This window comes from Melampsora larici-populina (genome assembly GCF_000204055.1).
Source record: "Melampsora larici-populina 98AG31 unplaced genomic scaffold MELLAscaffold_52, whole genome shotgun sequence".
NCBI lineage: Eukaryota > Fungi > Basidiomycota > Pucciniomycetes > Pucciniales > Melampsoraceae > Melampsora > Melampsora laricis-populina.
Genome location: NW_006768816.1, coordinates 65,058 through 77,439, shown reverse-complemented (window position 1 = coordinate 77,439; position 12,382 = coordinate 65,058). Strand labels below are relative to the sequence as shown.

Genomic DNA, 12,382 nt, shown 5'->3' with positions numbered 1-12,382 from the left:
TTGCAGTGTCAATTGACTAAAAGAGGTTTCTGACTTGGAGCAAAACTCTAATACTGGGGGTCAAATGAGTTTTGTTCGAGGTTTTGTAAGCAAAGCCGTCCGTTGTTTAACTATTATCATTCCACCTTTCCATACCTCTTCCTTTTGTTCAAAATTTTGCTTACTTCATATTCTATTTCATTGTTGATCACTACAGGAGCAGGTGGTTTGTTAGTTTGATTCTTAATTTCACTTTCTTTGAATCTTCTTAATAAGTTTACGTGAAAAACTGGATGTATTTCTTTCATAGAATCTGGTAGCTTTAACTTGAATGCATTAGTGTTAATTTGTTTAACAATTGGATAAGGACCCAACCATTTATGTGCAAACTTGGCTGATGGTCTCATTGTCGCAATATTCTTGCTGTTTACCCAGACTTTGTCATTGATTTTCCATTTTGGTGATGCCTGTACCTTCTTATTGAATTGAATGGTCATTGATTCTTGAGCTTGTTCCATTGCGCTTTTCAGTTCTTGCTGCACCTCTTTAATTCTCTTGAACTGTTCCTCAACAATGAGTAGGTATTGTCCCGGGTCAGGTACACCTGTGAAAGTTACGTCAAAACCATAATTAGCTTTAAATGGCGACATGCCTATCAATCTTCTGTAATCAAAACAAGGGCGTAAGTTGCCATTTTTTTTTCCCAGTGAACAGTACTGGAGCGGCCCAAGGTGATGTAGTTCTTCTGATAGTTCCATTAGATAGTCCTTTCTCAATCATTTCGTTTAGAGCATCATTTTCTTTCGGTGATAAAGGAATTATTCGGCCTGCTTGCGGAGTGGCACTGGGAATTAGATCCACTATGAAGTCATAAGGTCTGTGAGGCGGGAGGACGTTTGAATTATTCTTCTTGAACATATGCAGGTATTCATGGTAGGTAGTGGGTACTAGCTCAGCTGCGGTCTTGACAACTTGATCTTTCTTTTCATCGGCTGCTAATTTTGCTGAAATGTTCCACAACGTTTTGGCAGCAGCAATTTTATAAGTTGGGCATGACTGATTGAATTTGTAATGAAATTGGGTCGGCTTTGTGTATCTCTTCTCAATACTTGTTAATCCTTTCAAGAGTCGTTGTCTGTTCATCAAAGGAGAAACATGATTGCTACCGGTCTTTGAAACTTGATTTGATATGGTTGCATTGCACTCACATTGTAGGGGTGTATGTGAGTCTACTCTTGTGGACTCCACCCCCTCTTCACAGTTCCTAGCTTCCTTTGGTGCACTCCATTGGTCTGCCAAAGGGGTTTTTGAACTTGAAGATAATGTGTTGCTCAATGGTTCCTCTTTGCTTGTTTCTTGATTACCGGGTTCAGGTTGTAATTCTATAAGAGACACAAGCTTGCCAGCCGTTTCAATTAAATTAGATGGGGAAACAAACAATGACTCACATTGCGGGGGTGTTAAGGAGTCAAACTTGAACTCCACCCCCTCGTCACGGTTCTTAGCATGCCAAAGAGGCTCCTTAGACAACAACCAGGCTTTTTGCAGACCTGACGAAACTGTTTCAACAGTTGCAATTTCTTCTTTTTCTTTTTTGAGTTTACCAGATTTCCAATCAATGATTTCATAATTTTTCTTTATCCAAGGCATACCCAAGATTAGGTCATGCTTGTCACAGAGGTTAGTGACTATGAACGTCGTGGTGTCTTCATCTTCATTGATCTTTTACTAGCCTACTTCATTGATACGTGACTCATGTCCACTAAAACCTACCACAGTTTGTGATTCTTGCAACTGAGAAGTGCTAAGTGAGCGGGTTCAAACAAAGCTTAGTCTTACTGCTTTGTGAGTGGCTCCGCTGTCAATGAGGGCTTGGGCAAGGGTAGTTGTGGCTTTTTGTGGGTCATGTAGGGGAATGATGTCTATAATTCTAGTGTCTTTCATTAATAAACTACTAACATCTCCTAATTCATCCACAAATTGATTTGGGGGAGGCACAACGTTCACTCCCAAGCATTGCCATTTTTTGAGGACTCTGCTCTACTTTCATCCTTCTTTTCACTTTCACTTCCTCCTAAGCTACTTTCCATTTCCGCCACCCTTCCTTTAAATCTACTACCCCCTCTGCTAAAGCGACTGCCTCCCCTTCCTCTCCTTGATCTATCTGGACAACTAGCAATGTAATGATTGGTTTTTCCACATGAATAACAGGCTGACGAGGTTCCCCTTCTTCTATACTCTTCTCCAGATATGTTTAGTTGATAAGCTGAACAGTCCATCGCATTGGGGTCAATAGCTGGCGTAGAGGCAGGAGCAGTGATGTTTGATGTTGTCGGATAGGAGTTGTAATCTTGACGCTTATTGATTTTATTGTCCAATTTGATAGCAGTCTTCGCCATTTCCTCAGCATTTTAAAAACATCTCTCACCATGTATACCAAGATTTCCGTTTTCAAACCTTGCTCGAATTGAGATCTTAACACTGCTTCTGGCCATTTCACTACAAGTGACAGTTCTGAAAACTTGATCCAATAATTGGATACTGATCCTTTTTGTTTCAGGGCGCGTAATTCCTTTTCTGCCTTTGCAATCTGTTCAGAGTTGAAAAATGTTGCTTTGAAAGAGTTTATGAATTTTGCCCAGGTTACTAGATGCACATTTTCAGAATCTAACAGTTGATCTACTAAGCTTTGACCCCAGATACTAGCTTTGCCGGTTGTGTACAATAATGCAAACACTACTTTTGCTTGTTTGTTGGCAAATAAATTTCTGTTTAATTGTATGTAGAGACCTAATTGATTCATGAATACTTCTGCCTTTGAACCCTTGATACCGTCAAACTTGTCAGGAGTTGACATCTTTGGGAGTTTCTGAGATGGTACCAATTGATTAACATATACAGGTTGAGCAGGCAATGTTGACGTAGTAGGATTGGGCATCATAGGCATAGCAGTTTGCGTAGCGTTCAACATTGATATTTTATACTGTTGCAGGCGTTGCATGGCTTCACCGCCAACATAGATGCCTCGGATTGAAAAATCCGAGGCATCATCGGATGGAAACCCTCGGACAGGTCTTGTCCGAGGATTTGATCTGAGGTATTTTTTGACACAAAATAATACCTCAGATCAAAACCTCGGAAAGATTTTGTCCAAGGATTTGAGTCCAATGATACCTCGTATTTTTCAATCCGAGGCATCTTTGTTGGCTGTGCTTCTTCGCTGCGCTTCTCAGCTTCTTGGCGTTTCAGAGATTCTTTGGCTAGGCTAGCCTTGACTTTGGTGAACTGAGCATTCATTTGATTCAATTGCCGTAGGATTTTGGCCATGGTGGGATCTGCTTGAGGGTCCATTGTAGAATTACTAGATCTGTGAAAGACTTCTATAAACTTCTCAGAGCTCTTGCTCGACTCCAAGGCCCAAGAATTAGTGTGAGCTTTGAAATCAGGCGTTGTGACTGATTTTAATGATGTGGTGTGAATATGAACGAGGTTGGTTGAATATTGCTAACTTTACTTGCGGTTTGTGAATGGTGAGTGGTGAGTGGTATATTTCGGATTTAGAGAGATCTAGATTTCTACTTGATACTGAATCTTGAAACTTTAATTGACTTTTGGACTTTTGAACTTTCTTCTTAACTATTAACTTTAGGATCCCGGTATCCTCACCCCCCCCCTAGTAACTCCACCACCCCCTCCCGTTCACAGCTAGTGAAAGGCTTAGTCGCTGCTGACACAAGTCGTGACAGTGCTAGCTTGAACCGCGCTCTCAGCACTCACTGAGAATTTTCTTTGATTGTTTCCCTAACAAAACATCATATAGGTACAATAATTGAAGGATCCTTCAAGTGTTGCGCGAAACAAACAAACAATATGAATCGAGATCGCTCCGACCGATCGAATTTGAATCGATCGGAGCGATTGGAAAACAATTCTGAGAAACAATCAATCAGACCGATTGAATTGATCGTGTCGAGTGCCTTATATGTTTCCCTTTTTTTGGGTTAGTGTGGTTAAGCATTTGAAAGACCAGATAAAAAAACACGTGATGTCAGGAGAACCGATTGAATTGATCACATTGTGTTCTTGTGCTCAATCCACTCGGTTCTCAACCCTTTTGAGCAAGTGTGATTGCTCGGGTAAATTCCGTAGCTTATTGTGTAGCTGGACAAAGTTTGATATCTTTGATGACTCGATTACAAGATTCATTACCAAAGACAAAGGAGTGTGGTGTCAAAATGAATGACGAGAGCCAACAAGGCGATGATCTTGTAGAGCTACAGAGACAGACAAGGAGAGAGAGAAGGACAATTCAGATCCATGTATGTATTTGGTGGATCTTATAGTGTTTGTCCTAGGATGTGTTGAGCATTGTACGACTAGACCACTCCATGCTCGACTGTGGCCGGATCTGCTGACTCTACTGGGATAGGACAAGTTCTTTTGTTGTGACCTGTCTTGTGGCATTGGCTACATCGAGGACCGTTTTGTTCAGCTTCCTGATGCTCATGACAACAAAGATCGCGCTTGGTCTTGTTCGAAGATCCTGTAGGCCGACCACGAGATCAAATCGGAGCTGGATCACCAATGGTGGGAGTTGGACTGACAAGAATCCGGCTTAACTGACTCCACAACACGCTCTGTTGATGGGCGGGGAGAGTGTTATGTTGTGCTCGTACGAGGTTGAGTAGCGAGTCAAAGTTAGGTGGTTGGTTGTGTATAACTGGGTCAACTAAAGGCGGTTCTAGATGCCAATGAGGGTTGAAGTGGTTCACAGCCAATTTCCTCGAAGATAACATGAGATGCTTCAGGAAGTGGGCACAGGGCAATCCTTTTGATCCAGAAAGTACGTAGGTGCAGTTGTTGGTGTCATCTAAAGAAAGGGCTTTTTGATACTGCTTGTAGGTCTATTTGTGATTTGGGTTTAGAATGTTTCATAATGAATCAGGAAAGGAATTGTTGGGAGGAAACTAGACAAGAACTTACCTCTAGTAGTGCGTAGTGCGAGATTTTTCTGTTGACATCAGTCCAGATTTGAGGACGAAGTCGAGATAAAGTATGAGTTCGATCAAAGGCTATACGGTGTTCTATCCTATCTCTTTGCTGTTGACAAACAAATTCCAGCTTGGTGTATACAGTTGCAAGATCACCAGTTGATGTCCAGATCCAGCCTTTGATACCAGCATGACCACCTTCAATCCGAGAGGTGACGGTGTGACCAAAATGTTTTATATCCTTTGTCCAAGCAGTTACAAACTTTTCCTTGTGAATCACCCACGTACTCTTGATGTAATTGAAAGAAGTCTCGCCAATATCAGTTCGAAGAGCCTCAAACCGTGCTTCGAAGTCTTCGGGAGAGATCGAGTTGCAAATTTCCTGCCAGCTGCTTTGAAACGCTTTCCATTGCTCGTCTGTTAATTTCATCTTGATGTTAGCTTGAATATTTTTCTCGATATGCCATTTGCAGAGTAGATTCTTGGTGTGTGGTAGAGTTTCCTTCAGAGCATTCATCAAGGCGAGCTCTCTATCAGTCACAACAGCCTGCAGATTTGAAAGCTTGGACCCAAAGCACAGCTTCATCTGCTCCAAAACCCATTGATAGTCGGCTTCAGTTTCTTGTCGCATTAGACCAAAGCATAGAGAGATAGACTGATGTGTTGGTGAAACTCCCATCACGTGGAGGAGTGGCATTTGAAACCTAAGACAACCAAACCACAAAAATCAGTCAGTCTCAACTCTGATTAAACTTGATTGCTGTGAAAGATCTCACCGATTGGTTTTGTAAGTTGAATCCATCAGTAGCACATCAGATGTCCAGAAGTCCGAAGCCGACTTCACACTAGCTTTGGGGGCAACAAACAGACGTAGGAGTCGGTGATTAGAATCCAGTTCATAGGTATGGAACACATCATTTGCCTTGAGGTTGTCTATCAAAGCTTCAAGTGGAGTGCGTCCATTGAGATCCAAAAGTTTTTGTTTCTTGATCATGTTGTAGATGTCCTGGCTGGTTGACAAGTTAGTGGGATCGGATGCCTTCAAGGTGCGTAGAATGAGTCGTGGAGGAACACCTGCATTTGCAAGGTTAATAACAAAGTTGTGCTGTTCTGGTGCAAGTTTACGTGAAGCTGGTATCTCAGCAAGGTTTGTAGAAGGTTCATGATTGTTGTGCTGATCATTTTTAAATTCAATCTTCCACTGATGAGTGATTTCCACACGTCGAATTGTAGCAGACCAATTGCATCCCAGAAGTTGAGTTGAGGTGGATCGAACTGCACTGACGACTTGCTGAGGTGTTCCGCCATGAGAACAGGCAAAGACTCGTTTCTTTTGTCTCTTATGTTTATCAGAACAGGTGCGGGTGATTTTCAACCAGTAGCCTGATCCTTTGGCATAGTTCCGCAGTGCATCTTCAGCTTCTTGTAAGGATGGGTATATAACTTCGCCAAAATCCATTTTTGAGGTGTGGTGTGTTGTTAGATGATGACAAGAGTTTTTGAGTTGTGAGCTGTGGAGTTGGATGATATGGAGCTGGGAAAAAGTTGGATAGAGCTGAAGCTTTTTGGGTGAACTTCAAAAATTACGAAGATGGGAGCGTGGTTCAATCTGGCACTGTCACGACATGTGTCACCAGGCACTAAGCCTTTCACTAGCTGTGAATGGGAGGGGGGTGGTGGGGTTACTAGGGGGGGGTGGTGGGGATACCAGGATCCTTAACTTTATTCTTCTTTTTTCTTTTAAACTTTCAACTTGAATAACTTATACTTTTGAGCTTAATCTAATTTTGAATGAGTCTGTTGATTCAAAAACAAGACGTTGCAATATGTTAGAAGTGTGAAGGGATCTGATCAAGGGACTTCAAGGGTGTTCTAGTACTACAACAAGATTGCAACGTAAAGACTAGAAAATCTCTGACCAGTGATTGGAAGTACAACTGAGACTAGTACAAGCATAACTTAGTATAAGCATAAATGGGCTCATAACATGGTATAATTATCTTAGGTGGAGGTGTTTGTTAACATCAAATTGCTAATACATTGTTATGTGTAAGTTGGTCTGACCTTTTAGAATTTTTTTCCTTTGGGGATGGGTGGAGGCATGGAGCACAATATGCAGTGTATATCAACACTGATCAAGGATTTGAAGGATATAATTCTGGTGGCAGACCTGATGAAACAATTAGTTGTGGGAAGATGATAATGTGTTTGAATATTGTCATTAGTCACCTTTTATTATATATCAATTGGTGTTGTTTATAAATCAATCACTTCACTTTGATGTCTTTGGTTTTATTAGGTCTTTGCTGATGCTACTTTAATCTTTCCTTTAATTTTTCATTCTACTTGAGGAAAGGATCTTGAAAAAAATCAAGAACTAAAAAAGGATTCTAATGATACCAAAGCTCATGTGCAACAAAATACAACATAATTGGTTTTCATGAATTTGAGTGGAATAGGATACTTGAATGATGAGCCTTTGGATTTTCTTTTAAATTTCAAGCTCTCTGCTTTTTGGCAGTCTGGTTTTGAACTTGGTTTACCAATCAATGTTGGGGAGGTTTGAGCTTGGTTTGAGGAAAGGTTATATCAAACTATATCATCTTTCCTCTCAAGATACTGACTTCTTATGAGTGAAAGTGTTCAACAGTATCTCAGTATCACAGGGGATCATTTTGTCTTCATTTTGAGACTTTTGCAGTGTGACTTTTTTTGTGAGATGTGCATTCCAGCTGAGCACAATCTTGGTGATATAATCCCAAACTTACTGAAGGACATATTGAACCTTTGACACATGACCAGTTTTACTGAGCACTTCTTCAAGAAACAAGAAAGCCATCTAGGGGACTTTTGACCTCCATGTTTAAGATGGGTTGGCACCTTCACACCAAAGGGACGACATGTGAAAGTTTTCCATAGAAGCCGGTTGAGTGTGACAGAAGAGTAGTCTCCCCATGTCATGTAAGTGACATGGAGAAGAACCCGCGAGGAAGAAGTGGTAACCTGGGGCGGAAAATCCTCACCCACAGAACACCACTTCTTAGCTCTGGGCGAACACCTTCAAGATAAGATTCCTAGCCGTCGCAAGTTTTCATTTTCACTCTCACTTTCTTTTTGTCCCTCACACCATCCCTAGGCTAGGACCGGACTCTCCGGTGTTCTCAGGTCTATCGGGCTATGGGGAAACCTACCCGAGAAGAGAACCGTCCCGGGCCTTTTCCGAGACGGTCCCGGTTAGGACGTTCCCCAATAGACCCCCCCACCCTAGCATGTACCTAGTAGGCTGTAGGACTTGTTAGCATGACCTGAAATACTGAAGGAAAGAAATAAAGTGAAATGTATGTAAACAAAGACGGGTACTTTGACACGATATAGGAGTAGATGGAAAGATCCAAAACAGGGTACATAGTCAATGGTGAAATATGCTCATCTGCCTGCTACGCAATGCCTGTGTAATTCAAGCTTATGCATTCCACTGAGGAAATATTTGCGGTTGTCAGTGACCTGATTAATATTTTTTTTATCTTTGCTTGACTCTGACTTGAGCTTCAACATCATTCAATTGTCAGGCTTATTCCATTATGTATCAATATAAGGGCGGGCGAGCCCATCTAAGGTCTAGTGAATTGGAATTTACTTATACAAATGATGTAAGGTCGCATGCATAGATAGAGACCTATCACTCTCTCTCTATCGCAATGACCCAATGACGTTCTCTTATCGCATTCAAGAGTTGATACTCTCGATTGCAAACAGATCGGTGAATACGTGTACATACGCAGATATCTTTGATGCCAGAGTTTGTGAGGTATCTCCTGCATCTCATATCACAAGCTTCGAGTTTACGCTTGCTATAGTCAACGCAGGATATATATTGATTCAATTTTGTCTGTAAAAAAGCTGTGCAAATGGGACCACCGACAGGACCTGGCAAGACAACGTACTGACACATTTATATAAATTTCACAGCTATGTATGTAAATGTGTGATTTTTGCAGCAGAGACGATGGCTTTCCTCCGACTGTTCCATTGACAATTGCATTTACGGGACCTTACGGGACACTCGAACAGCGTACATAAGACTGACGCAATCGGAGCCACCGGAGAGCGAATAAAGATGGAAGGTCTAGTGAATTGGAATTCACTTATACAAATGATGTAAGGTCGCATGCATAGATAGAGACCTATCACACTCACTCTATCGCAATGACCCAATGACGTTCTCTTATCGCATTCAAGAGTTGATACTCTCGATTGCAAACAGATCGGTGAATACGTGTACAAACGCAGATATCTTTGATGCCAGAGTTCGTGAGGTATCTCCTGCATCTCATATCACAAGCTTCGAGTTTACGCTTGCTATAGTCAACGCAGGATATGTCAATTTTGCCTGTAAAAAAGCTGTGCAAATGGGACCACCGACAGGACCTGGCAAGACAACGTACTGACACATTTATATAAATTTCACAGGTATGTATGTAAATGTGTGATTTTTGTAGCAGAGACGATGGCTTTCCTCCGACTGTTCGGCCATTGACAATTGCATTTACGGGACCTTACGGGACACTCGAAACAGCGTACATAAGACTGACGCAATCGGAGCCACCGGAGAGCGAATAAAGATGGCGAATTCATCAGAGGGCATTCGACTCAATACGGCGCAATTGGTTTGCTCACAGAAGGAAGCTGAATCCGCAACCGCCCGAACGTGAAGCAAGCGCAGACCAAAGTATCAAGAACATCGTCATACGAGACTGCGACCAGCTTCTGCACAATATTGAAACTCGTCAATGTTCACATGTTGAAAGCACTATACGGCTCGGCAAAAGGTGATGCAAGGGCGCACAGCATTATTCTCTACAACTTGATGTCCGGGAAGAGTCGGACAGACAGCGACTCAGGCGGTCTTCAACGAATATAAAAGATCAACTGATTTGCTGATGATTTTGTTGCTGTCCAATCACTGTATTGAATCATTTGTCTAACTGCACACTTGTCTTGGTATGTCAACCTATGGTCTTCATAAATAAACCGGCTACATAAGCTATGCAGAGATATTTCTTGAACAACAAACTAAGCTCATTTGTTATTGTCTCTTTCTTTACTGATTTCTTCCGTTTAGATACTATCAGTTTTTGCCTGAACCCAACCCACACACTATCTTTCGCATTCTGTTGCTGCAGCATCCTGGTGAGTCTCAAAATATTCACCCCAATCTTCATCACAACTTCCCTTAACTCAAACTTGGTCACCCATTTTATAGGTATCTCATCATGAAACTCAGCATTGTCAAGGTTATCCTCATGGCATCCGTATCATACAGCCAAGTTTTTGGTGCAATGATTCATGTTTGCAAGAGTGATAGAGGAATTGTTCCAGCTGAAGGGTCTTTGACCAATCATGTCACCACAAAAGGAGTTATACCACCTGAGGTTGAAGGCCCTGAATGGACTTGTTCCAAGTGTCAGGAATCAAGCTTTAACTGTGTTTGTCCGCCACCCTCGCCCCCCCATCAAAAATAGATGTGTAGCCTTGATCCAACAATAAAAGACCCCATATCATCTGTTTGTATCTGTAATGCACTGCCAGATGCAACTCAGATCAATGAGATCTACAATCTATTTCTTTGTACCTTGGTTTCACAAGACTGCTTTACTATATAAGAATGACTGATAGCTCTCACTCATGTTTTCCTTTCTTGATTCATTCTTATATGTTTCTCTTGTACCATGAGGTACTCTACTTTTATGGTATACAAATATTGTTCTGGAAATTTCCAGAAGATTTTTCCCAGAACATCAGAAAGAAAAATTTTAATGGTATCTGGCATTCTGGTGTTCTGGAAGTTTTGACACCCCAGCAGTCCAGAATACCCAAAGCCTGAGTAGTTGACTGCAACACAAAGTGGAACCTTGTTCACAGAAATATAGTTTTCCAGAACACCAGAAGGGTTCTGGCGTTCTGGGAAAAACCTTCTGGATATCTCCAGAACAATATTTGTATACCATATTTGTCATTTGCACTTGTGTTTGTCATAGCCTTCACTGAGAACTACTTGTGCTCTCTCACAGCTCGTACTTCTATAAATCATACCATCTGGGCTTCACAGCATTGAGTGAAGCATGACTTGCAAGGTTCTTTGTATTGACTGCTCACTCAATTCAATTCACATCATGCTTCCCACTCTCCATGTCCTGCTGTGAAGCTCAAAACTAGGTGCCTGCCACTTCACATCCGCTTACTGTGAAGCCCAGATGGTATGATTTATAGAAGTACAAGCTTTGAGAGAGTACAAGTAGTTCTCAGTAAAGGCTATGGTAAACACAAGTGTGTAAGGAACGGACTGGCGAGAGAGGGATGCAAGGCTTGGCTATAGGTCCTCTGATATTGGTATTTGGATTGTAGCCCAAGGATGCACAGGCCATCCTCAAGCCAGCATCCAAGAGCGCACAACATTGAGTACAAGCAGTAGTTGAGTAGTCTTATACGTGGCTCAAAACAAAGTGCAAATGACAAAGTAGAGTACCTCATGGTACAAGAGAAACATATAAGAATGAATGAAGAAATGAAAACATGAGTGAGATCTATCAGTCATTCTTATATAGCAAATCAGTCTTGCAAACCCAAGGTACAAATAAATAGATTGTAGATCTCATTGATCTGAGGTGCATCTGGCAGTGTGTTACAGATACAAACTGATGATATGGGGTCTTAGGGAGTGTCAGAGCATGGCTCTAAGTTACTGGCAACTAGACTTTTAAGAGTGACAAAACTGTGTTAAGAATTTGATAAAGAAAACCTCATAACAACTTAGGAACATATCTGATATTTCTACATATTTGTGTTTCTAACATCTGACAACTTTATCCTTCTGATGTGTAGTTATTTGTAATGTTTGAAATATCTTGATTTGATTTTATAATCCTTTTTATCTAACAACCTCTTTTCTTCATCTTACAATATTCAAAATCTTTTACATAACATATTTGTATATTTTCTTAAATATGTATTCTGTATTATGAAATCATTAAAGGACCCAGGAAAGCTCCAGGGAAAGGATCCGACCTAAAACCACTCCAATTGACCTTTTCAATACCCCGTGACGCGGTATAAACACAAAAATTGAGCTTAAACAATTCTGGTTACGTCGGTAGGTTTAAAGAGCAAAAATCGCTAAAAATCTCCCGGGAGACCAATCCATTTGTTTTTGGTTGGTACGTATGTCCAAAAGACAGTGTTTTTGGGCTTTTTTTTGGCTCAGGAGAAATCCATACCTGTCACGTTGGTAGGTCTGAATTCCAAAAATCTGATTTTTGCTTGAAAAACCCCCAAAATTACCTTTTTTGTCGGTACGTTGGGCCTTTTTTTTACCCTCAATCCATTCATTTTACGTCGGATAGTTCACCTGGAGC

The 12,382-nt window shown here is 41.3% G+C and overlaps 2 protein-coding genes across 2 annotated transcripts; both read left to right on the top strand.

The window, feature by feature from the left end:
* Positions 1-7,015: 7,015 nt before the first annotated feature.
* MELLADRAFT_92728 (uncharacterized protein) lies at positions 7,016-7,232 on the top strand (the record flags this gene model as incomplete). The annotated part of the gene is made up of 2 exons (XM_007415660.1): positions 7,016-7,019; positions 7,078-7,232. The coding sequence occupies 2 exons, from the start codon at positions 7,016-7,018 to the stop codon at positions 7,230-7,232; spliced, it is 159 nt and encodes a 52-aa protein (XP_007415722.1).
* Positions 7,233-10,243: 3,011 nt separating this feature from the next.
* On the top strand, positions 10,244-10,492 carry MELLADRAFT_124512 (uncharacterized protein; the record flags this gene model as incomplete). The annotated part of the gene is made up of 1 exon (XM_007415661.1): positions 10,244-10,492. One exon carries the CDS (start codon positions 10,244-10,246, stop codon positions 10,490-10,492), a length of 249 nt encoding a protein of 82 aa, XP_007415723.1.
* Positions 10,493-12,382: the final 1,890 nt, after the last annotated feature.